We start from the raw sequence: 24,520 nt of genomic DNA on the forward strand, positions 1-24,520 counted from the left end.
GAGGAGAGGTAATTTTCTTGATTTACGGCAGGTGAATGGCTTCTTAATTGTGTTGTACACATTAAGATAAAATTTGTAAAATGAGTCGTATATCTTAACTTACACGGTAATCATGGTAACAAAACTGCCCTCTTTATTTCATTCGTTCTGTATCCAGGAACTCTGTCTAGTGCCCCCTCTACGGAAGGCGAGATTGACAGAGACGAACCAAGAGACAAAAAAGCGAACAACTTCGGGATTCAGAACAGCCTTTGGTTTTCGATGGGCGCCCTCATGCAACAGGGATGTGAAGTTTCACCAAGGTAAACTTATTTCTGACCGTGGTTAATGTTATCCTTTATTCGGTAAAGATGAATTAATCATACATGTTGCCATTAGCTGGTAGATAATTTTTGTATTGAATTAACACAAGATGCTGGCATGGTTGACGAACCATTGTACTATAATTACTACTAAGAACTGTGGCGCGAAGGACGCGGGTGTACTGCTAACCAGTCCTCTGTTCTAGGCTTGGTGAAGACGAGATCGGGGAAGTCCGTGTTGTCCCAAAATAGGTCATTAAGCTTGACGAGAATATTAAGCTTTTGGTAGTAGTGGTAGTGCAAAATATGAAAATGCTGCAAACACACCGTCAAGACTTAGTGGCAATTAGGAAAACACAATCCTTGTTCATTTTGACACACTAAAATATTTGGTACCTGGAAAGGAACTTCTATATATCAATTATCTAGCCTTATGTCAGACTATGATGCATCTTTTTATTTTTTATTCCTAGATGCTTGTCAGGTCGAATCGTTGGTGGGGTATGGTGGTTCTTTACCCTCATCATCATATCCTCATACACTGCTAACCTGGCTGCCTTCTTGACTGTCGAGCGGATGTCCTTTCCGATCAATTCGGCAGAAGATCTTGTCAAACGTAAAGACATCTCCTACGGTATTCAAAGAGGAGGCTCGACACAGTCGTTTTTCTCCGTGAGTATATGATAATTCTGTCAATACTTACTACCAATAATTCATCTTCTAAATTTAAGGTTCTTCGATTTTCCTAAAACCAAATCAAATCTTAAACCGACCTACAATCAGCCAGAGTTTGGGAACATCCGTCCTGCGTCTATTCATTTCATTCTTTTGAGATGATCAAAATCATGGAAATTGAAGTAAATGTATCCACTAAAGCTTTGTCATGATGAAACCATAAGAGACCCATCGTAGTCCATCTTATCTTTCAAAGGTTCCAGGCAAAAAAATGATGGGTATTACCATAATGGTACAGTTATTGTCAGTACACTTTTTTCTAAAACGGATACAGTGTTAACCTGTTCATATGATAATAATACTAATAATAAAATATATAGGGTATTAAGACATAACACTGTCTCACCACTTACATATATATAATTGTTACCCCTGTCATCGGATTCAATCAGTCATCCAGCACACAACGTACGTAAATCCTTGCATCCGGTCAGCCACCAAATGAGGCGCTCACAGTGGTGGACCAGCTACAAGACTCACATCCTACCGAGGAACCACTTCCTTGGTGGAGAGTGGCAAAGTGTGGATGGACACCTCATCTGATTCAATTATTCATATTCACCTCCTTTTCTCACGTATATTCTGATACAGACGTCGAAAATTCCGCTCTACAATACGATGTGGAGGTCGATGAGTAACAACAATACGCTCCCGTCACCGATGACCAACTCGTCCGTGCAGGGCATCGAACGCGTCCGACATTCCAACGGCAAGTACGCCTTCCTGCTCGAGTCGACGATGAACGAGTATCAGAATCAGCAGAAACCTTGCGATACGATGAAAGTGGGATCGAACCTCGACTCGAAGAGCTACGGGATCGGGGTCGCCAGGGATCTCACTTTGTTAAGGTAAGATGACAGGACTTGTGATAAAAATAAACATGAAACGAATAAGACGGCTACCATTTTCCTATCAAGATGGCACTTTGTGAAGTCTTTATCATCTCCCGGCAGAAATAAAAGTTAAAATATTTAGTTTTGAAAGCCTTTTAAAGAAGGCCTATGGTTATTGTATGTGATTTCCTTGCATGAATTAAACTCAATTTGTTCTGTTTTATGATTCTGTTTTCTGTCCAGGGATGAATTAACTCTGGCTATACTTCAACTGGGCGAAGATGGCGTCCTTGATAATTTGAAGAAAAAATGGTGGTACGACAAAGGAGAGTGTGATCCTCAATCTCAAGCAATGGTAAGATTTTAGATTAAAATAGCAAATTTTCTCCATTAATTTTTTTTTAACAAGGATGATTTATTTTAAAACACGCCTGAAGTGATAACGCAATTACAATAATCACTGTTCTCTTAATTTACAGTATAAAATCAACTAAGAACATTAACATTAAGAACAAATGCGGCATGGGGAATTATAGACCTAATGCATGTGACATTATAATCTCACAACGCCCTCCCTCAGAGGATATAAGAAAACGTGTAAATGGATTTGTCAGAGATACAACAGCTGCAGCTCACCAACTCATCCAAGGCAGTTGTTTTAGCCTCTAATATGGCGGCGCGACGATGGTCTATGCATCATTGCCGTTCCATGTGATACTGCTACGCACGCTGAACGGTCTGAAGTCATGGAAGTGGATAGGGAATTTGATCGAGTTTATTGTTCTAAAAAAAATAACAAAATATTTCTTTAACTTCAAGACCGAATCCTAAACTGGCCCTAACAAACCAACTTTCTTCTTTGATACAGGACCAGGCGAGTGCTCTTAGCCTTAGCAATGTTGCTGGAATCTTCTATATCTTGGTGGTAGGAATGGGCGTGGCTATTGGCGTTGCTCTAACCGAGTTCTACTGGCGTACCAGGTCTCAGTCGAATAAAGAGAAGGTGAGTTGCAGACACCCCACCCACCCAAAAACAAATTTATAAATGAACAAATAAATAGATAAATAAATAGATAGATAAATGCATGCATTAATGAATGAACAAATAATAACATAGAATAAAAATAGATAATAGGCCCTAATTGATAAATGAAATATTAAAAAATCCGTGATAAATGTCGCAAGTCATGTCAAAATTCTATTACACTCTAAAAAATGAAGTGCTAATCTAGCTCTTAAAGAGCGTGTATAGTGACTGCACTTCGGAGTGCTGATTTGTCTAGTTCAAATTTGAACTAGACAAATCAGCACTCCGAAGTGCAGTCACTATACACGCTCTTTAAGAGCTAAATTAGCACTTCATTTTTTAGAGTGTAGAAAATATAATTCAAATACCTCTTTACATACTGATGCCTTTCGCATCACACATTCTTCTTTCTTGATCTCTTTTAAAAAAATCATTTTTATTTTTTTATAAATCTTTTGAGAGTTGGTAACATGGGATTATAATTGCAATAAATTTGAACTGCTAGTAGGCCCCCATTCCACAAAGGAATGACCTTTGAAGGACCTTTGACAGACCAAAAATTGGTAAGGTCTTTCAGCAGTCTCCAAGATCACTGAAAGACTGATTGACATTTATTTTCTAAGGCCCCCATTCCACAGAGGGGAGAACTTTGAAGGACCCTTGAAAGACCAAATACTGGCAAGGCCTTACTACTCTTACAGCAGTCTCCATGATCACTGAAATTTGTCATCTCTGTGGAATGGCTCGGAAAGACCCCTCTAAGAACTCTGAAAGACTGATTGATATTTATTGTCTAAGGCCCCCATTCCACAGAACGGAGACCGTTGAAAGATCACTGAAAGACTTAAAATTTGTGAAGTCTTACAGCGGTCTTCAAGATCACTGAAATTTGTCATCTCTGTGGAATGGCTCAGAAAGACCCCTCAAAGAACTCTGAAAGATTGATGGATATTTCTTGTCTTGCTGGTCTTAGAGTAGTCCTATAGAGATCTTTCAATGGTCTTTCAGAGATCTTTCCATGGACTTTGCTTGTTTTTTCAGTGATCAATGAATGATCTTTCAATGATCTCTCATGAGTTTTACAGTGATCTCTGCAAAAGTCTTGAGAGACTGCCGAAAGATCATGGAAAGACTAATAAGAACTTTGAAAGTTCATTGAAAGACCACTGAAAGACTGCTTTGAACCGTTTCAAAAATTTTGGAGTCACGAGGACCACGAAGACTACTGAAAGATCCATCTGGAATCGTGAAAGACGTCGGAGATCTTTGAAAGTTCGTTGAAAGACCCTTGAAAGATCAAGTTTCATGGTCTTACAGCAGTCTTTCAGAGGTCTTGCTCTCTGTGGAATGGGGGTTTCAATCGCGATCGATTTAATGGCTTATGAACGTGGTTAAACCGGTCTAAACTTAAATCAAATGTCGTTAAATCCTTTATAATAATGCCGATGTCTTGCAGCGATCAGATCGCTTGATAATCCCATGTGTTGCTTTTTTCAGATATCTCTATCAAATGCTTTGAAAGCTAAGATTCGTATGTCAGTGACAGGTGAGAAAGGAATGCCGACATACCCCATCATGAGACAAGTTAACCCAATGGCGTGTGAGAAAGCAGTAAGTTTGATTAATTTTGTATAATAACTTATGCTAGCAGTTAAGGGTGCAGGGGCTGATCTAGCTTTTTTCCAAGAAGGGGCTTTGACCGAGAAATTTTACAAGCAAAAAAAAGTTCACTGTAAAATGCGGGTAATTTGGGGTTGGATCCTAAATGAAGGTCATTATCTTATTTGCGCCACTGGGGTGTCTGATCTGAAGGTGCTATACTAAAGTTAATCTTTCTTGATGATTAAATAATTATGAATAATCAAAATGATGAAAACAGAATTATTCTTTATATATTCTTTCAGGTTAATATAGTGAATTCACTTTGTAGAACAAATCACTGACTATTCATTTATTTTTAACATTTGACCTTTCCTTGCTTAGTCTAGTGGAAACAAAACAGTATAGACGGCGCTTTGGGGATGAAATTACTTCGTCAGCAAGAATGAAAGTAATAAATGCTAAAAATAAATGATCGATTTAATCAAAGCTGGCTTTTGAAATTAACCGGCTCTGAAATACGATAACTTAAAAGTAATGAATTAGATTTTAAACGTAGACCGCGCGCTCCATTCAAATAATTTATCATCATTTCAGTCGATATGGTTTCCGACACGTATTTAAAGTATTGTATACTGCTGTTTGTTAGCTGAATTATAAAATTGAACATCCGTCATGATTTTTATTACACTGTAGAATCACAAATAACAGATCATCACATGCTTGATATTCCCCACCCCCCTAATGTTACCTCTGCAATCTTATGCATTTACATATTTGATGTCTTTAACATATTATTTTCAACCATATTTTTTCGTATAGCTGCTGTCAAAGGACCGAGAATCACCGTCGGCTATCCGGAGAGGGCAAACATCCGTGTAAAAATATCCGACTCAATTAAACCCAACCATACAATAACCATATCAGGAGATGCAGGAGTTAGTTATCCTCAAAGGATCCCGGGAAAGGGATATATCCAGGGGAGCGTTTCATCAATATTTTTGTCCGACAAGTTGTCAGATCTGACATCTGTCCTTGAATTCGATTGGCTTAGAAACACTGTTACTATGGTAACTCTCGGAGTAAATGGGACATTATCGAATAAAAAAAACGTCTGACAAGTCCTTTCACAAAACGCTCTGACACCAAAGTAGCAATAAGTGGCAAAACTTGTTATGGCCAATGAAAACAATCGTTGCATGTGCACGTGTTCAACATAAATGCGGTAACCAATCACAATTATTGTTTCAAATTGATTTCAAACGCATGTGTTAACCCTACTGGAAAGAACACAGTGTCCCACAATGTATGCCACAGTCTGTTCACAGTGTTGAACACGATGTGAAATCACCTTCACACTGTTAAATTTGAGCAATTTAAACACTGTGCATCACATTATCACACAGTCCACTGTGTGAGCAAACTGTGGACACTTGCACACCTTCGAGGTGTCCACAGACTGAACTCATTCTTCACACTAGCTATTGAACAGTGTGAATACTATTTCCACATAGTCTACAATGTGAACACACTGTGATCACACTGTGTGAAACTGTGTTCCTTCCAGCAGGGAGGAGGCTTACGATTTTTTTTTCGTTGGGAAAGTTTAAAAAAGAGAGAGAGAGTAAAATCAGCCCCATGTCAACATGATTAGTGAAGAAATTCCAGTGACGGGCTAAACAAGCTAAATGGGCATATTCTAAAGACAAGGAGGGCACTTCTTAGAGTCAGGGAAAAAGTCTTATTCAAGACGGCAGATATTTTTAATACTAATACACCAAACCCATTAAAGTTTTGAATGAAATGGCTGAGGTATAGGTTAGAAATAATGATTTTGTGAACAATATCATTTTCCTCGTGATATGAGATTAATTCAAAATAGAGGTTACAAAAACCGATCATGATATATTATTTTCACACAAAGGATTTTCATATTTTTGTTGTTTATGTACGAATTACATAATCGGTAGTACATTATATAGAAACTGTATAAAATGGTAATTGAAATATAATTATGTTTATACTCTTTTCAAGAGTATTAAAATGGTTTGTTTAATCATGTCCCATCCATGATTAATTTCAAATCAAAACATGAGACACATCGACATGTACTCATCAATTACCAAAAATATTTTTAAAAAAAATCTTCAAACTTATGAAATGCATCAATTTAAAAGCCTGTGATGGTAATAGAAAATGATAGATGAAACAGAAAATAAATACGACTTTGAAATGAATCGCATGGTATCCATACAAATAGTTAACAAGAACTTCTAGTTGATCAGTGGACCTTCTACACCTGTTCTGCACCCACGTGGCGTCATGTTGATAGCGCACTCACACAGAGGATATAGGCGGAGTAGCGGTAGCTCAGCTGCAGATCACCAACCCATGCATGGCAATGGCCTCGTCCTCTAATATGGCGGCACGTTGACGTCAGTGTATAAGTGAAATGCGTGATTTTGTTATCATTGGGGTCTAACACAAGCCATGTGGCCAGCCCTGTCTTGAATCTCTGTATTTTATCTTTTTTCTTTAAACGACCAAAAAGGATGGAATATATTTCGTAGAAAAGGCGCTATAAACATATCAAATATTACTATTATTACCACGGTGCGAGGTAAGAGTTATAGCTCTGATACATTTGGAGAAGCACTGCATTTTGTTGCCTGAGAGTTATGAGGTTGTATGACAGGTTTTACAAAATTAGAGATATTTCATTGTATATATGGAAATAAAAACAAATTAATATGCTTTGTGTATTTCTAAATATCAATTCTAAACTATTCTATGAAGTAAGCATGTAAGTGTTATTTATTGTAGTTCAATTAAGTGTGCCTGCATAGCACATAGAGCCGTTTTAGATTCGAATCAAAGTTGAAGTCCCATTGCTCTCTTGGCCGTTCGCAGAATATTTCTTTTGCGATGCAGGACGCGTAAACTTTAAAAAGAAAACTAAAAAGCGAGAGAATGAAGCGACCGAGCTTATCTGGGCGCTTTTGCATTTTAAAAGTGAAATAGAAGGATTTTATGCATACTGTTTTGTGAATATTGTGAAACCTTTCAGCAAAAAAAGTGTTAAAGATTTCTGGGGACAGCTGCCCCCTCCTGCGTACGGCCATGCTTGCTCTAGAATAAGAAAATATATTAATTTTGGATCAACCACATTTTCAGTTTGATTCGAATCCAACGCCATTTTTTTTCAGACTGTCCACTTTATGTCGTTTGTCATGTTTGCAAACATGTTTTCCTAAAGGGTTGATCTTGGATGAAAATATTTACATCTAAATAAATAGAGTAAAATTCACTCAGCAAAATGCTGGAAATTTCATCAAAATCGATAACAAATCACGAAGTTATTGAATTTTAAAGTGTATCACTAGTGAAAACAATTATATGCACATCATTATGAATATTCATTAGGTGGGCTGATGATGACACATCCCTACTTTCCATTTTCTTATGTTATTGCATGATATCATCATTGTTTCATTTTCTCATACATGTCTAAATAATGTGTCTCCAATATGATGAAATAAGTTGCGGCATTAAATAATTAATGCACTTGATCATTTGTCAATCCAAGTGTTTTAGTTCTTGATAGAAAAATGATGAATAAGCCTAATTTCATATAATAAAATATAAAAGAACAAATGGGGATATGACAGCATCAGCCCACCTAATGAATATTCGTGAAGACATGTCTAGAACAGTTTCACCGAAATAATGCAAAACTTTGAAATTCAATAAGTTCGTTATTTGTTTTCCGGTTTTGATAAATTTTCAGCATTTTGCTTTGTGAATTTTACTCTATTTATCGAGATTTAAACATCTCCAGCCTGGACCATCCCTTTAAGTTCATTTTATCGTATAGTATCTGTATACCTTTATTCTTGTTCATTGTTGAAATTATATGTACAGTAATCTTTTTTTGGTCTAGTCTGTGAAAATGCGTGATATGATTTTAGGGGCTTCTTTGTGATATGGGCGAAGTAACTACATTGCAATATTCATGCCAGTATATCGTAATTCTTTCGTCAATATAATGGGGGTAAGAGAAAAATGAGGAGGAAATGGTTGTACATTCTGTGTTTAGTATTAACCTAACCGTTGATCACTGTTATTGTGTATTATCCTGATGATATAAAAGAGCTGAAATAAATGTACATTATGCAATTATTTGTAGATCGGTTGTTAAGAGATTTTTAAATATAGACACCTACAAGGTATGAGTTGAATTCCTAATTTTCGCCAGTTATGACATTGACCAAAAAGTGTATAGTATTTCTACACCTAGTTCTATAGTGTTTGTATAGTTATAGTTCACCTCATGTTCTGTCCTCTTTTACTGACATGATATTCTTCGTACATGTAATTACCATGGAGAATAATGAATAATATAAGAACATAGAAATGGAAGGAGATGTGGTTGTAAATAATGGTATTATTTTTTGTTCATTGCTATCTGATTTCAAAATGATCTAATAATATTGCTTGTAGAATATCGATTTTGGTTGTTGCGATATCGCATTTATGCAAATAGTAAATGAAAAAATCTATATATCTTAGGATTAATAAAACATTTTTATGTGTCATTAAGTGACCCCGACTTCGCTTTGCTTAATCTTCATCACGTTGGAGAGAAAGTGTGTAGGCTTGTATGTGACAGAAAGTAAAAATTGCACAGACTGAGGGTCGGATCTTGCATGCGTCCCCATAGTGTTTTCTCAAAGTGACAGAGGTGGGCCTTCGGGGAAAGGGGGGTGGATGGAGAGAAAGAAAGAAAGAAAGAAAAAGAAAAAAAAAGGAAGGAAGGAAGGAAGGAAAGGAGGAGGAAGGAAGGAAAGAAAGAAAGAAAGATGGATTGTGGGAGAGAGAACTTTTGGGGTCAATTTTACTGGGCTTACATATCAGTGTAAAAGACATCAAAATCCGGACTAAAAAGTAGTGAAACATACGATACACACATAATTATTTAACATGCTTAAAATTGATGAAAATATATTTTAACATAAAGAGATATATACATTAAGAAATTCTGAAACTTCACTTTTCCACAAATCCTGGGCAGATATTCCTGAAAAGTGGTATACAAAAAGAGTGCTTTAATTGCAGCGGTGATGAAGTAATTTCATAACGGGTGAATAATGCTTGGTCTTATTATAAATTTCGGTAAATTATATACTTTCATGTTACGAACTTAGATTTTTATTATTATCAAATCACTATTTATTTCTACTCGTTCATGTCTTTACATTATCGTCGAATATCTTTTTACATTTTAGTGTAAATACGCTGTTGATTGATCAGGCCCCATTTCATGAAAAAGTTGTTTTTGATAGAAAGCCTTGCTTGAATATCGACTACAGTGAGAACAGTACAAATTTTGTTTTTAATTGGCTCTTCAAAGATGCTATTCCAGAAAAAAATTGCTACCATATCAATTTTATAAAGAAATGTGGCCCATATGCAATTAACAATGTAAAAAACATAAAAAAACGTGTCCCAATATGAGCATTGTAGGAGACAGTTTCTTTTCTTTTGGTCCAATGTAAATTCGTCCAATTGCCAACTCGTCTACTATCATTTGGTCTACCATCAGTTCGTCCAATATCCACTTGGTCTAATTGCCATTTCATCCACTCACCATTTCGTCTAATAACCAGTTGGTCCAATAGCCATTTAGTCCATATACGATTTGGTCTAATTAGACTAAGTATTAATTGGGAAAAATGAATGAAAATAAAACAAATTTTAGACCAACTGGTTATGAGACGAAATGATCATAGACCAACTGGTGATTAGACGAAGTGATGATTGGACCAAATGGTTATTGGACCAAGTGGTTGCTAGACAAAATGCTGATGGACAAAATGGCATTAGACTAAATGAAGGTAGACCATGCGGTGAGTGGACGAGTTGGCAGTCGACGAATGGGCGATTTACCGTAGGAGACGAACAGAAGTGGGCGAAAACGAATCGAGATTCCTTTTTACAAACCGTCATGTTTTTTTCCACAGGGGCGGACAAGATGGGTTTTGATAGGGTGGGGGAGGGGAGACGGTTTAAGGGTAATGTCATATTCACTTCCAAATTGAATCAAAAGGTATTTTTAGTTACAGGATTTCTTCTTTTTCTACTCTCCCTTCTTTCTATTCCCTGCCTCCTTTTTTGTTTTTTCTGCTCTTACCCTCTTAATACGTTCACTATTTGCAAAAATCATCTCATGGTTTACTGCTTCGAAATGCATTCTCTAAACGGATTATATACAGATCTTTTCAAAAAGAGAACCTGCACCTGTTTCAGCGTACATTGAAAATACAGTATTAAGCATTATAAGACAATGAATGAGTCAGTTTTTCATGATAAATGAGTTTAGTTCAATCATCATCAAGGTGGTAGTCAGGGGCGGATCCAGGATTTTCCAAGGGGGGGGCATTTTTATGACAAGCAAAAATCGTTCTTCGTTTTCAAAAGAGAGGGCACACCTTTTTTAATGGCATTTTTACATTACAAATTTCAATGTGCTTCTCAAAGGCGGGGGGGGGGGGGGCACGGGCCGGCTGTGCCCCCCCCGTCCCGATCCGACAGTGGTGATATTCCAAATACAGGCTTATGATTTACAAAGATAAACATGACGTTACAAATCAATATTTTTAATGAATATGAAATGCCAGTTGATCAAATATTTAAATGAGGGTTTTTGACCAAGTAGCCTCAATTGGATAACATTGTTGGGAATATTATTTTTTAAACATAATTATACATGCAAGCACGAGAATAATGATAAAGGTCTTTTTTTCAATCAATCATTGTCTATTGTCATGTGTAGGCCATTTTGCTGAAAGATTGGTGAATCAAGTTAGTAACAACACTTACTCCTGTCGATTACATGAAGGTAGCAAAACGGGCATCACCATCTTCTCTCTGAACCCTCTATCGCCCCCCCCCCCCTAAAATAAGTTGAAAATATTTGATAAAGCCCACCAAACATGCCAAATGAAATCGTGGTTTATTTTTTTTCATCTTCATCATGACTTTATTGGAAGCTAAAGATACTCTACATTATTTTATGATACTATTTGATGTTTGGGATGAAGTACTCAGAATAATACCCTCCCCCCTCCTCCGCCATCTCTTTTTCTTAATCTCTTCACCTAATGTCCCCCATTCTCCGTCTCTTTTTTTTCGCACACCAATAGTTTATATACTTTCCTTTAAAAAAATGAATGTGTCCCTCATTCTCTCCCTCCCTACCTTCTCTCCCCTCTCCTCCTCTCTCTCTCTCTCTCTCTCTCCCCCTCCCTCCCCTTCCTCTCTCCATCTTTATGCAATTCCTCCCTCTCTCACCCACTCTCTCCTTTTTTTATCTGACGATAAAATAGGACAAGCGCGCACGTACCTGCGGGATTTGCTCAGCATCGCATTAAAAAAAAACATCCTCATTTTCCGCACCTTTACATTCATCCCTCAGACAACTTCATTCCACAACGGAAAAAGTCCTTCCTCAAGGAGCACAGTTCTGCTTAGCGTTAGAATTTATTGTACATTTTCCCTGACTTGTCTCAAGCAAAGTCATTTTTATACTAATATCATTTCATAAAAAAAAACAATTGGTACATGCATCTAATCCACGTTCAATACAAATTCTAATTTGTCGACGGATGTTGTTTCACAGAAAAAGTGAGTGATTACAATTTTATTTTTGAATGTGAAAGATGTTTTGCGTCTAGCGAAAATGGAGGGAAAGATATTACAATCTATTGTGATCGCCTGCTTGATCATTCTACTTTGGACTTCTTATTCGGCAAGTTCGTCAACTATTATGGTCGGTAAGTACTTGCTGCTTTTCACGGAATTTACAGAATGTTCAAGACAGATAACTTTCCCCATAATTCGGTTTACAAAACATGAAACCGAAATAGCTATTGGGGTACCAGTCAGTTGCCTAATGTGAATTTCCATCCTTTAAACAAATATTCTGATCCCATTCCAAGACTGCATGTTTTATTTTTTCCTAGATGATTTACAGCTATAATCAGTTAATGTACATGGGATTTTTAGCTTCTTCAGAAGGCTGAAACTATTTACATATCTCTTGCTACATAACACTATGACATACTTATTCTTAATTATAAATAGCATTTATGAGGGGCCAAATATCTAGTTGCCTATTCAATGGCGCAGCCATATATTACCACGGCTTTAGGGCAATTCCATAAAATATGTAAGTCCGACCCCATGTTTGTGAGACCTTTATGATTTTGTTTTTGTTTCTGATTCTTATGACAGTCTGTAATGATGTCAAATTACCATGACTTGGTCAGTTTATGGAGTGAAGTAAGACTTGAGACGTACAAAATGGTTGAATATTCTATGGAATTGCCCTTGGGGTTAGATGCACTCGGAGAATTCAAGGAGTTAATCCTGCCAGGTACCCATTCACATCGCCTGGGTTGAGTGAAGCACAATGTGGGTTAATTTTTTGCTGAAGGGAAACACGCCTCGGAAAGGAATCGAACCCACATCCTTCTGATTGAAAGACGAGAATTGTAACCACTTGACCACGACGCCCCCACACTGAGTTATACTATGTAGGCCCTATCACTGGCGTTTAGATGGGGATGCTTTAAGTTCCATGACCAAGAAAAGGAAAGAGAGAGAGGAAAGGATAGAAAGAGTGTCGAAACATGTTATAATTTTCACATATATTATGCCATATATACAAACAATAGACTGTTTTTTGAAAAAGTTCAAAATTTTCGTTCACTCGCGACTTTTTAGAAATGTTGCTCCACACGCCCTCATTTTTGACTTAACTGTCCCTCATTTTTGACTCATCACGCTACTGTCCTGATACGTATTAAAGTAACGTAATAATTCTCATCCTAAGTAATATCAGCGATATCATGAAAAGGGATGTTGTGTAGATGATTAAGTCACAAATAAAGCAGTTTGCGTTGCCAATTTTCCCGAAGCTATAACTTATATGAAATACGAAATATTATTTTTTTTTAGCAATGGTAATTTGTTACAAGCATGACAAGGAAAGTACTATTATTTCTCAGCATGAAATTTCTAGATTTGGGGATGAAATAATACTTTTAATAGTTCATCTCATGTATATTGATATTCTAATTAATTATGTTTCTGTCTTATATTCATTTAAGATAACATGCGGAATGAAATAAGCATTACCAATCAAACATTAATTGAGGAGAAGATTAATATCCTTAAAATCGCAGGCCAGTAATACCTTGAATATACTTTATTTAAAGAAACAATGCTGACGTATTTTAGAAATAATTCCTCATCTAGCAGAGGGACATGCATGAACTTTTTAAGTCATTTTATTTTCTTTTCCATACGCATTTTCTGATTGAACTCTGTTGATATCTTGATATAGATCGTAATAATAATAATAGCTAGATTTATAAAGCGCTTTTGCCTGAGGATACAAAGCACTGCTATTATTACCCCGGCTTTAGCTCGAGCTACAATCACCGGCGCTCAGTGCATTCAAGGGAATGATCCTGCACGGTACCCATTCACCTCACCTGGGTCCGCAGTGCAGCACAGTGTGGATGAATTTCTTGCTGAAGGAAAACACGCCATGGCTAGGATTCGAACCCACGACCCTCTGTTTGAAAGGCGAGAGTCAAAACCACTAGACCACGACGCGCCCACGAGGTTATTTATTAACGGGGACATAACCAATTTTTTTTTCTAATTATTGTTATTATTTCAAGGTGGTGTTTTCGATAGATATCGTGACTTTGGTTTTGAACGTGGTATCATCTCTCATAACACCCAGAAGAATAAATCAAGTGCTTTTCAGTTCATGGCTTACGTACTACCAGCTCTACTGGAAGATCCATTCAATGTTACCAGAAGGCGTGAGTATTATGGGATGTATTACACATTGTGTTGTGTGTTAGAAATAGATTATAATGCAAGTATTCACTATTTCAATTTGTGATACTGTGTTAATAAGGGCGAATTCGGATGCACGAATTTCTGTCTGTTTTAATAATTGTTATTCGCGAAAACCATAAAATATATAATAGATGTCAAAACATGCAAATATAAAAGGTGAAAATATTGTCCATAATATTTTTCGGTTTAATTTCTGTTCTTAAGATTTACTTGATCCCATATCGACTGACATGAACGAATTCAACCGTTGATTCCCCTTTGCTTGAAATTGCCACTATTTCTCTTGCTGTTTGTTCGTTTAGTCTCTCTCTTTCTCTTGGGGGGAGGGGTGGGGGTGGGATTGATTTGTGTTCGACTGAAGTCCCAATCCGTCTCTATCACTACAGTGAATATTCTGTCAGTTTCCTTACTCAATTTCGATCGTCATTCTTCTCACCCCACCCCCTCTTTTGCCCCCTCTTGACTCTTCCTTTCATCCCAGGCTCCGTTTTGTCATAAATCATTTTCAAACCATAGAGCGAATAGCTCTATGTTCAAACTATGCACCCCAAGTCCCTCGTGATATTAGGGAGATGCGAAGCTTGCATGTCTGAGGCATGTATCTTTGATACAATCTTGTTAATATTTGATAACCGCCATAGCTCAACTCGGTCATATTGATTTCCCCTGCTACCCGACCCGGCGCGGTCCGGATCACCGCGTTATGAAAATCCCGAATATTGAAAATAGTGTGTAACGCATTCTTTAACACCATTATCGGATGATAATCAGTCGCAAAATAAAACAGGATATCAGCTTAAGAGTCAAATAGATCTGAAGCTATGGATCCAGGGTTTCATAAATTGAGGAACCAACGATAAACCAGCATCGACCATGAGTGCATAGAATATTGGTCGACATTTAGTGTCAGAAAATTTAACATGCAACCCCTGAGAAGCCATCAGGCCCACTGGAGATTTTTAAAAAGTCACATACCTCATTCGTGCTTATAACAGCGAAGTAAATAAATCTACAGAGTAACTCCAAACAGAAAACCTAAAATTTGCTCCATTGCCCTCGTATGTTTTGGCGTAACATGGGTACCTGCTCCTCGTGTCACGGCATAATTAAAAATGATAATAAATTGCATATTTTTGTTAATCTACTAAAATATTTCGTCACACCCCCTCGTTTGCTAAACATGACATATTTAACATGAGGTCTTTCTTAATGGTAGGCTCTTCTTTTTTAAAAAAGAACATGTACAAGATACCGTGATTCGTGTTCCTTAATTTCTCAAAATACCCCCCCCCCCTCCCTCTTTTCGTTATCTACGCAAAACTTGTAAGCGCTTCGGACTCTAGCTTGTGTCGGCGTAACTCCCTCGGGGGAAAGGTGTTCTTGTAAGGAGATGATGTACATAGGCTTATATGAGCTTTATAGAAATGCTCTTGAACTCAAACTCTTGAGAGGGCAAATGACGTAATCAATCTGTTATTTATGCATACATAGAGGTGACAACCTGTAAGATATTATTTTTTCATACCAAGACACCGATCGAAATGTCAGCAACGTAGGGTTGTTCGAAATGCAAGTTTATCGATGAAAGACAAAAATGATCACTGTATCTTAAATAATCGGAGAACTGTCACAGAGTCACACAGGTGTGACGAAAATGACGTAATGTTATTTTTTATATAGCGCACGGACTCTAACGATAGCGAAATAACAAGAAATGAAGTATAAGGTGTGTATCAATAAAAAGTTCACCCTATGAAAATTTTCTTGATATAAAAAAATACATGGGGATATTTTTTACGCGAATCACTGCTACGTACACAGTTTAAAAAATATATCTCGCTGTTTAAACCCGTCAAGCAAACAACAAGTTGTTTAAACTTTTACATAATTTCAAAACTTTTTCAACATCTTAAGAAATTAAACGACATGTTTCAAACTTTAAAGGACAAGTCCACCCCAACAAAAACTTAATTTGAATAAAAAGAGAAAAATTCAACAAGCATTACACTGAAAATTTCATCAAAATCGGATGTAAAATAAGAAAGTTATGGCATTTTAAAGTTTCGCTTTATTTCACAAAACAGTTATATACACATCTCGGTCGGTATGCAAATGAGGAACTGATGACATCAGTCACTCACTATTTCTTTTCTATTTTATTATATGAAATATGAAATATATTTATTTTCTCATCATTGTCATGTGAAATGAAGTTTCATTCCTCCTTGAACACGTGGAGTTCCATTATTTTAACATTTTGAGCTTCTGGCAAGGAGGTCCTAATCGTCAATTCGTAAAAATTGAAATATTGTATAATTCAAACAATAAAAAACAAAAGTGAGTGAGTGACATCATCGACTCTCTCATTTGGATGTAACTGGCTCGTTCACAGGGGCGGATCCAGCTTTCGCCAATAGGGGGGGGGGGGCGAAAAATATTTTCATCAATTTTTTTTCTTGATTGGCCGCTATAATCTGATTTTTGTGGGTTTTCAGGGGGTAGTCCTAACTAGAGACTGAAGTTTTAAGTATATGTTAGTTTTTATTGTTATAAACAAGATAAGGTATCTCATGTGGTCGTAATATACAGTGCGTCCCAGAATAAACGAAACCGAGATTTAGCGATCATTTATCATAATTTAATCATAAATAGAATAGACAAATGACCTACCAATTTAAGGCTTAGAATCTCCTCTTTCATATGATATTACTTAGGCTATTTCTTATTCACGCATGAGTGAGCAAAAACAATTTGAAGAAAGGATACCAAAAACCCATTTGGCGGGGGGTATCTGGGTTTCAAAAAGAAAACCACATTTCTGAAAAATTCAATATCTGCTCTTTAATTTGGTACCTCAATTACAGAAAATTGTCAAGAAATAAAAAAGTTCTGGTCATTTGAAATAAGGCTTGTATTTCCATAATTTCATGAGATAAACGTGTTTTCACCGGTTTCCCACAGAAGCTTTCGCATGGTGAACAAAAGATTTAATGCATGGCTGATCGTCAACAAAACGGAGTGTCGAGTGAGTTTGAAAGCCAGCCTGGAGAACCTCTTCAATTTATGAAATTATTGAAATTCAAGCCTTATTTCAAATGACCAGAACTTTGTTATTTCTTGACCATTCTCTGTAATTTAGGTATCAAATTAAAGAGGAGATATTGAACTTTTCAAAAATGTGTTTTTCTTTTTGAAACCCAGATACCCCCCGCAAAATGAGTTTTTGATATCCTTTCTTCAAATTGTATTTGCTCACTCATGCGTGAATGAGAAATAATCTAAGTAATATCAGATGAAAGAGGAGATTCTAAGCTTTAAATTGGTAGGTCATTTGTCTATTTTATTTATGATTAAGTAATGATAAATGATCGCTAAATCTCGGTTTCGTTTTTTCTGGGACGCACTGTATAATGTGAGCGCGAGCTAAAATTCTTTAATATTTATGTCCTTAGAACTAAAGATTATGAGCAGTTTTTATAATCATGAACAAAGATAAGTATGCAACTAAACAATGCGAGCGCGAAGTGCGAGCCAAAATTTTATTATAGTAACGTGAAAAGGGACTCAATTAGAACTGTTTTTAGTGATCAATGAAGAGGATACAAGTATCATCAATTAAATAATGAGAGTGCGAAGCGCGAGCTCAAATTTTTTGATATTCCGACCTGAAAACTAGACAGTCTAAGCGCGTTTTTATTTAAATAAAGAACAAGCTGTGTGTCTCAAACCATTAAATGAGAGCGCGAAGCACGAGCTTAATTTTTTATATACTGACATGATAAAGAAGCATTTTGACAAATTTTGGAAAGAATTTCCAAAGAGAATAGGTATTTCACAAGTCAAACAATGCGAGCGCGCAGCGTGAGCTGAAAATTTTGATATAACAATTTGTGTAAATCAAACCATATAATGAAAGCTTGATGTGCGAGCTAAAATATTGTGTGCAAATTGATTTCAGAACTGGATATATGAAGTGTGCATTTAATCCTCTTGCATTGGATTCATTACACAGGCAATGCGAGCGCGAAGCTCGAGCGAAAATTCTTATATAAAGTCTATTTTCCAATTCTTCCCCTCACCTTTCTCTTGTTTCCTTTCGAGGTCGGGTCGGGCCGGCCGTTACGAGGCTGTAAATTACACATCATGGGTATAATACCTCTTTCTTACTTTTATTTCTGTTTTTCGTAGTTTCTATCAAGATAAAGTACACTTTTTTTCTGCAGGTTGTCAAAAAATAGGGGGGGGGCCGGGGCCGGTTCGGCCCCCTCCTGGATCCGCGCCTGGTTCATAATATTATTTTGTTAAAAATAAGCGAAACTTTGAAATGTCATAACTTTCTTATTTTACATCCGATTTTGATGAAATTTTCAGCATTGTGCTTGTCTGATTTTTCTCTATTAATTCAAATCGACATTTTTTCTGAGGTGGACTTGACCTTTAAACAATTGATGTTAGAGTGACGGGTTGAAACAACCTGCCTGTATTTTTAAACAGCGTTTTTTTACAGTGTACAGGACAGATAATAAATCGCGATGATCTAAGTGTGTGGAGCGGGATGGGGGGCAGTGGCGATTGAGGGGGTCCGTGCATTGGGTGAGGAAATTAGTGAGGAAGGAGAAAGGTGTATATTGAAATCAATATTCTTAGCTTAAGTACATGTTCTTTTCATAAATCTATGTAACTATACATCCAATTTTTGCACAAATCACATTCTAAAAGGAAATCGTCATTCGCTTAAAAAGACTTGCTCCGTTATACATAACGTGGAAAAGGCTTCAAGATATTTTTTATTCTTTATGATTATATGTTTAAAGTGTAATTTTTTTCGGTACACACTGTTCATTAAAGGGGAGTGAAACCTTTAGAATAAGTAGGCTTGTGTCGATACACAAAAATCAAAGAATAAGAAAGTTTGAGAAAAAATCGGACAAATAATGAGAAAGTTATGAGCATTTGAATATTGCAATCACTAATGCTATGGAGATCCTCCCATTGGCAATGCGACAAGGATGTGTGATGTCACACATGAACAACTTTCCCTTTGATGGACTATAAAATACCATCAAAATGTCTCTTTTTGCTTTTTATTATGGTGATACAAACTCTTTATCCATAATGTGTTCTTTATAAATATGTATTACATGCCCTCCTATATAGAAAGAACACATAATCTACTGATAGATGTGATAAAAGAGACAATTCAAGTGAAATATATACTAACTTAATAGGGAGAGTTGTTCACTAGTGACATCACACATCTTTGTCGCATTGCCAATTTGAGAATCTCCATAGCATTAGTGATCGCAATATTTAAATGCTCATAACTTTCACATTTATTTTGTCCGATTTTTCTCAAACTTTCGTTGATCTTTTTCTTTGATTTTTCTGTTTTCACACAAGCTATCTTGTTCCAAACGTTTCATTCTCCTTTAATTACCACGAACACATTATGATAAACACGTGTCGCCGCTGAAATCGAGTTGGAAGTGTTATCTCCATGAGTATTTATGAGAGTAACATAGGCATAGTAGACCTGATTCTCACATGAACCCAATTTTCATGAAAAATGATATCATTAGGAACGTTGACCCAGCTACTGAAGATGGCAATGCAAGATTCATGTTGTGAAATAATTAAGAGAAAAATATGATGATGCTTGAGTGTTAGTTGACTCTTTGTAATGGTGTCCTCCTGGAGTAATTTGAAGGAAGTGAAACTGGTAATCACCCTGGATCCTCGTGTAAATCACACATGTGGGACTGATATGGCGTGATGACGTTTATAATGCATGTACAATAACCTAAGCGAACTTAATTTAAAGGATGAGAGATTTCCATGATCGTATATACAGTGCGTATCAAAAAAAAGTTTACACTTTGAAAAAGCCCTGGGAATTCAAAAATATACAACATGTGGGTAATATTTTCACATATAATCTTGGGTTTTGGTCTCATCTATCTAATGAAAGTAAAAGTTTTGACAGAATGCAACACTTGAGTGAGCACTGTCCATTTTTGTAAAGCTCGCAGAAATTTGTTAGCGCAGAAATGCTCGTTTTCACGCTTTGTCAGGGAAAAAGGGCAAAATCAAACTTACCCTGCGAAACATTTCCCATACATTTCTCTTGCACTTTTATTCAATTGAAATAAAACGAATACATTCAAGCATTTTGTAACAATTTTGCACCCAAATTGAAATTTCAACATTTAGTAAGCACAACCTTTACCCTTTTTTTGCCGGCTGGATCTGAGGACATAACTGAATCTGAACAAAGGTTTATATCAGACATCTCCAGATTTTTTCACTGAGTTTTTATCATTTTAGTGGGTTAAAATTTCATTTTTCATTTGATATTTGTTTCTCCACACTTTTCCCAAGATTGACGATGATTTACAAAAGTAAAATCAAGCCTTAGCCATTTCATGTAAATCACAGCTCAGTATAAATCAAATATCGTCTCGATTGCCTCGGTGTGTGGGGGAGTGGGGTTGGGCGCAATGCACTCTTCGAAGTGTTTTGGGCAAGGAAACAAGTTTAAAAAGGTAAAAGATATCTTCAAATCAATTTTACTAGCTAAATTCCACGTTTTCTTCATGATTAAGGTCTGCTTTTATTTGCTTAACTATTTCAAAGTTCTGCGCAAATCATTTTTCACTAAATTTTAAAAAGTAAGTGGTGCTCACTCAAGCGGAAATATTTTTCGACAGTTATATCGTCATTTGCTTAAATAGATCTATACCAATGTTAAAATGTGGAAAAATCTTCAGGATATTACAAATGTATAATTTTACAGGATTTTTTCAAAGTGTAAACTTTTTTTTGATACGCACTGTATACATGATATATGACTTCTATTGTATCGCCGCTGAAATCGAGCTGGAAGTGTTTGGGGCATGAAAAGTTACTGGAGAAGCAAAAAGAATTTTTTCGCTGATGGAAGTGCGTAAATTACCTGGCAATTGAGAATGTGTTTTTTTTCTTTCAGAAGTATGTGCCTGTTTATTATATAAAATTATGAAGATGCTTTACCTGCAACTATTTGAAGAAAGTTGCACAAATGATCCTCTTCAATTCCATTATGAAAGTCATGAAAAAAAAGTCTTATTAACACTCCCCTTTTTTTACAATTTTCGTCTTTTGCACACACGCACCCTCACACACATCACACACACACATACACACGATCTCCCTCCCTTTCTCGTTCTCTCTCTTTCTATCTATCTATCTACCTATCTATCTATCTATCTATCTACCTATCTATCTATCTATCGATCTCATCCAATTTCTTCGCAATATCCATAGCAACTCGAGAATTCAGACAATTTTCGCCAACAAAAGTTTATAACTCCGTGGAACAACCAGTGATGTCAATATAAAATATGATGGAAAAAAAGAAAAAGGCAAAAGGAAATTGGAAAGATTGAAACTGACTAATTATTTTTTGTTTCTTTCTTATAAAAAAAATGCATATCTAGTCTGCAAGCTCTACGATCAGAATACTATAATCACTGGAGGGCATTCCAAACTGGTGTGTCTCCCGACCTTGCAGTCTTACGCCAACAACTTCCTCATCCCCTACGTAACGGTAAGCCAATCCAAATCAGACATGGGTTTGACCTTCAGCAGCAGTGACTACTTGGTGTCCATGATGCCCTCTCTGGTCCCACCCGTAGAGGATTGTGTCAGGTACTTTGGTTGGGACAAGTTCGTCTATATCTACAGCTCTGCAGAAGGTATTGTACTTTAGTGTTTCGGTCCTCTGCACGGGACAGACCCATATTACAATGAAATAACAGGTGGAAAATTATGGCTAGAAGATACAACTTTCATTATATTAGCTGGGCCAATGACTTTATCATATCTACATGTATCCACATCGGTATTTGATTTCGGTAGCTTATTTTTAAAACTAATATATATATATATATATATATATATATATATATATATATATATATATATATATATATATATATATATATATATATATATATATATATATATATATATATATATACCAAACGAATCTTGAAAGCAGTTTACTTTATCTTCATTTTCCTCTTGTGTTTGGTGCTCTTTATCAATGACACAATCACAATGACGTATTTCTGTAGATGCAATCAATATACAAATAAATACACTGTCAAAGTCGATTGAAGTGTTATAAAGTTAAACTATATTTAATTGGTTTTGGATATTGACGTTTTTCAGTAACATGAAGATGATGACGTTTGTTGATATTTGTTTAGCAACAGACGTTCCGCTTTCTTGTTTATGACTTACCCCTCTTTTTTATTTTTGTCAGGACTACAAAGATACAATACCCTCTCAGCCCGGTTTCCCCCGGATAAATATGACATCCTGGTTCGTCGGGTCGGATCCGAAATCGAGACCCGAAATCTTCTGAAAAGATTTCGTGATTCTGGTCATCATCGTATCATCTTCGACACCACGGGAAACGACACTCAACTCGTGCTAAAACAGGTCATTTACCACACAATATTGGGTCTGAATTTCATTAACATATTTTCATTTCAAGAATAACCGCTCTGAAAATAATTACGTTAGGCAGGCATCGACTTTGCCATTTTTGTACCTATTGTTAATTTGTCCGAGTAGATTTATCTGTGTATAATGATTCAATGTAGACATGAACGTTTTATTAAAGAAAATGACAAGAATTCAATGATTTTTTTTTACTAGACAATGACACAGATGAAGGTACAGCACGTATTTCTCATCCTTTGTTCTAATTATTAGGTAGATGCACTTGGCATGATTACGAAGTCGTTTCATTACATCTTTCTGGATCTGGTGAGTACGGAAAATCTAGAATATAAATAAAAACAATTCAATACGCAACCGACTTTATTTTAAGATTCAGAAGGGAAATAAAAGGGTGCTTAGGAAATAAAGCTACGTTGTCATCTGCAGAAACAAAGGCAAATCCATGTCTGTGCCCAACGAAGAGGGCGTTTGTCGGACAAAACATCCGACAAGTCCATTCATTAAACATTTGTGCTAGCATGCAGACGCTGCGCCACAGAGTAAAAACAGTTGACACGTCAGCGTTTTAGTTACTAGAAATCAAAACTTACATGTAAATACCAAGGACTACTTTAAAATGGAGTTAGCAATTCAGAACAAGCTAAAAAATAATATTCATCTCAAAGTGTGTTAGAAAGAGATAGAAATCGATACAAAACTCAAATTTGTTTTTGCATCCATTACTCAGCGATGTAAAATTGGGCCGAAGTGTTCTCTTGAATGGATCTCTTTATGATTATGAGAGTATTTTCTCAAGCAAGTTTCACACTTTTCTCTCTTTTCATCGCCACCATCAAATAATATGTCTGACTGATTTAGGATCTTGCGGATGTGAGCGTCGATGAATTTTTATTCGGAGGGATGAACATTACTGGTTTTCAACTCGTTAACAAGACCGACCCCTACTACCAGAACATTGAGAACATGTGGTACAAACGTCAGGCATATCTCAGGCAAGGCAACGTCACCTCTAACCCAAGCTCGGCTTTGGGTTACCCACCATTAAAGGTGATATGATTCATCAGTATTCATTTATCAGTCAAATTCAGTTAAATCATCTATTGTTCACTGATTTTTTTTTTCATTTCATCCATCTAGAAATTATTGCTAAATAGAAAAAGACATAAAATCTTAACACTTGTGCACCATTTCCCCGTCATACAATATGCAAACATTATTTTGATGAAATTGCTGATTTTTATACTAAAAGAAAAAATGTTTGGGGGGTTACTAAATGCAATGCAGAAGTTTCACTTGTCATGGTTAGAATGGTTGGTCTTAGTGATACGTAAGCATTTAGTGTGTCCGAATCAAGTTCCTCTCTTTCTCAGAAATTCATGCTATCATGAATTCACCGTGTTCCCCCCCCCCCAATTTTTTTGATGGGGGTGTCTACTCCTAACAATTTTTTATTGCAATCTTTTATCTCAACTTTTAAGAATATAGTAGTCTATATGAAGATTATCACGCCGTACATGTTGTGTATTACAGATACCTTCGAGTAATCTGGTTCCGGGGAACGATTTTGAAAATGGGGGGGG

General features: G+C 36.3%; 2 protein-coding genes across 3 annotated transcripts in view; both read left to right on the forward strand.

The window, feature by feature from the left end:
- Nucleotides 1–7,803, forward strand: part of LOC121405878 (glutamate receptor 2-like) — a 27,212-nt gene extending 19,409 nt beyond the window's left edge. The window contains exons 12-18 of the mRNA XM_041596900.1: nt 158–302; nt 776–974; nt 1,629–1,885; nt 2,114–2,225; nt 2,739–2,873; nt 4,395–4,508; nt 5,319–7,803. Coding sequence (XP_041452834.1) covers nt 158–302; nt 776–974; nt 1,629–1,885; nt 2,114–2,225; nt 2,739–2,873; nt 4,395–4,508; nt 5,319–5,378 — 1,022 coding nt within the window. The 3' untranslated portion in view covers nt 5,379–7,803. The remainder of the gene's footprint in view (nt 1–157; nt 303–775; nt 975–1,628; nt 1,886–2,113; nt 2,226–2,738; nt 2,874–4,394; nt 4,509–5,318) is intronic.
- Nucleotides 7,804–11,974: 4,171 nt separating this feature from the next.
- The window catches only part of LOC121405974 (glutamate receptor 4-like), a 33,407-nt gene continuing 20,861 nt past the window's right edge, over nt 11,975–24,520 (forward strand). For both annotated transcript variants that reach the window (XM_041597080.1, XM_041597004.1), the window contains exons 1-6: nt 11,975–12,328; nt 14,246–14,392; nt 21,908–22,165; nt 22,738–22,916; nt 23,193–23,246; nt 23,799–23,987. In XM_041597080.1, coding sequence (XP_041453014.1) covers nt 12,235–12,328; nt 14,246–14,392; nt 21,908–22,165; nt 22,738–22,916; nt 23,193–23,246; nt 23,799–23,987 — 921 coding nt within the window. In that variant the 5' untranslated portion in view covers nt 11,975–12,234. The remainder of the gene's footprint in view (nt 12,329–14,245; nt 14,393–21,907; nt 22,166–22,737; nt 22,917–23,192; nt 23,247–23,798; nt 23,988–24,520) is intronic.

This window comes from Lytechinus variegatus, chromosome 1 (genome assembly GCF_018143015.1).
Source record: "Lytechinus variegatus isolate NC3 chromosome 1, Lvar_3.0, whole genome shotgun sequence".
NCBI lineage: Eukaryota > Metazoa > Echinodermata > Echinoidea > Temnopleuroida > Toxopneustidae > Lytechinus > Lytechinus variegatus.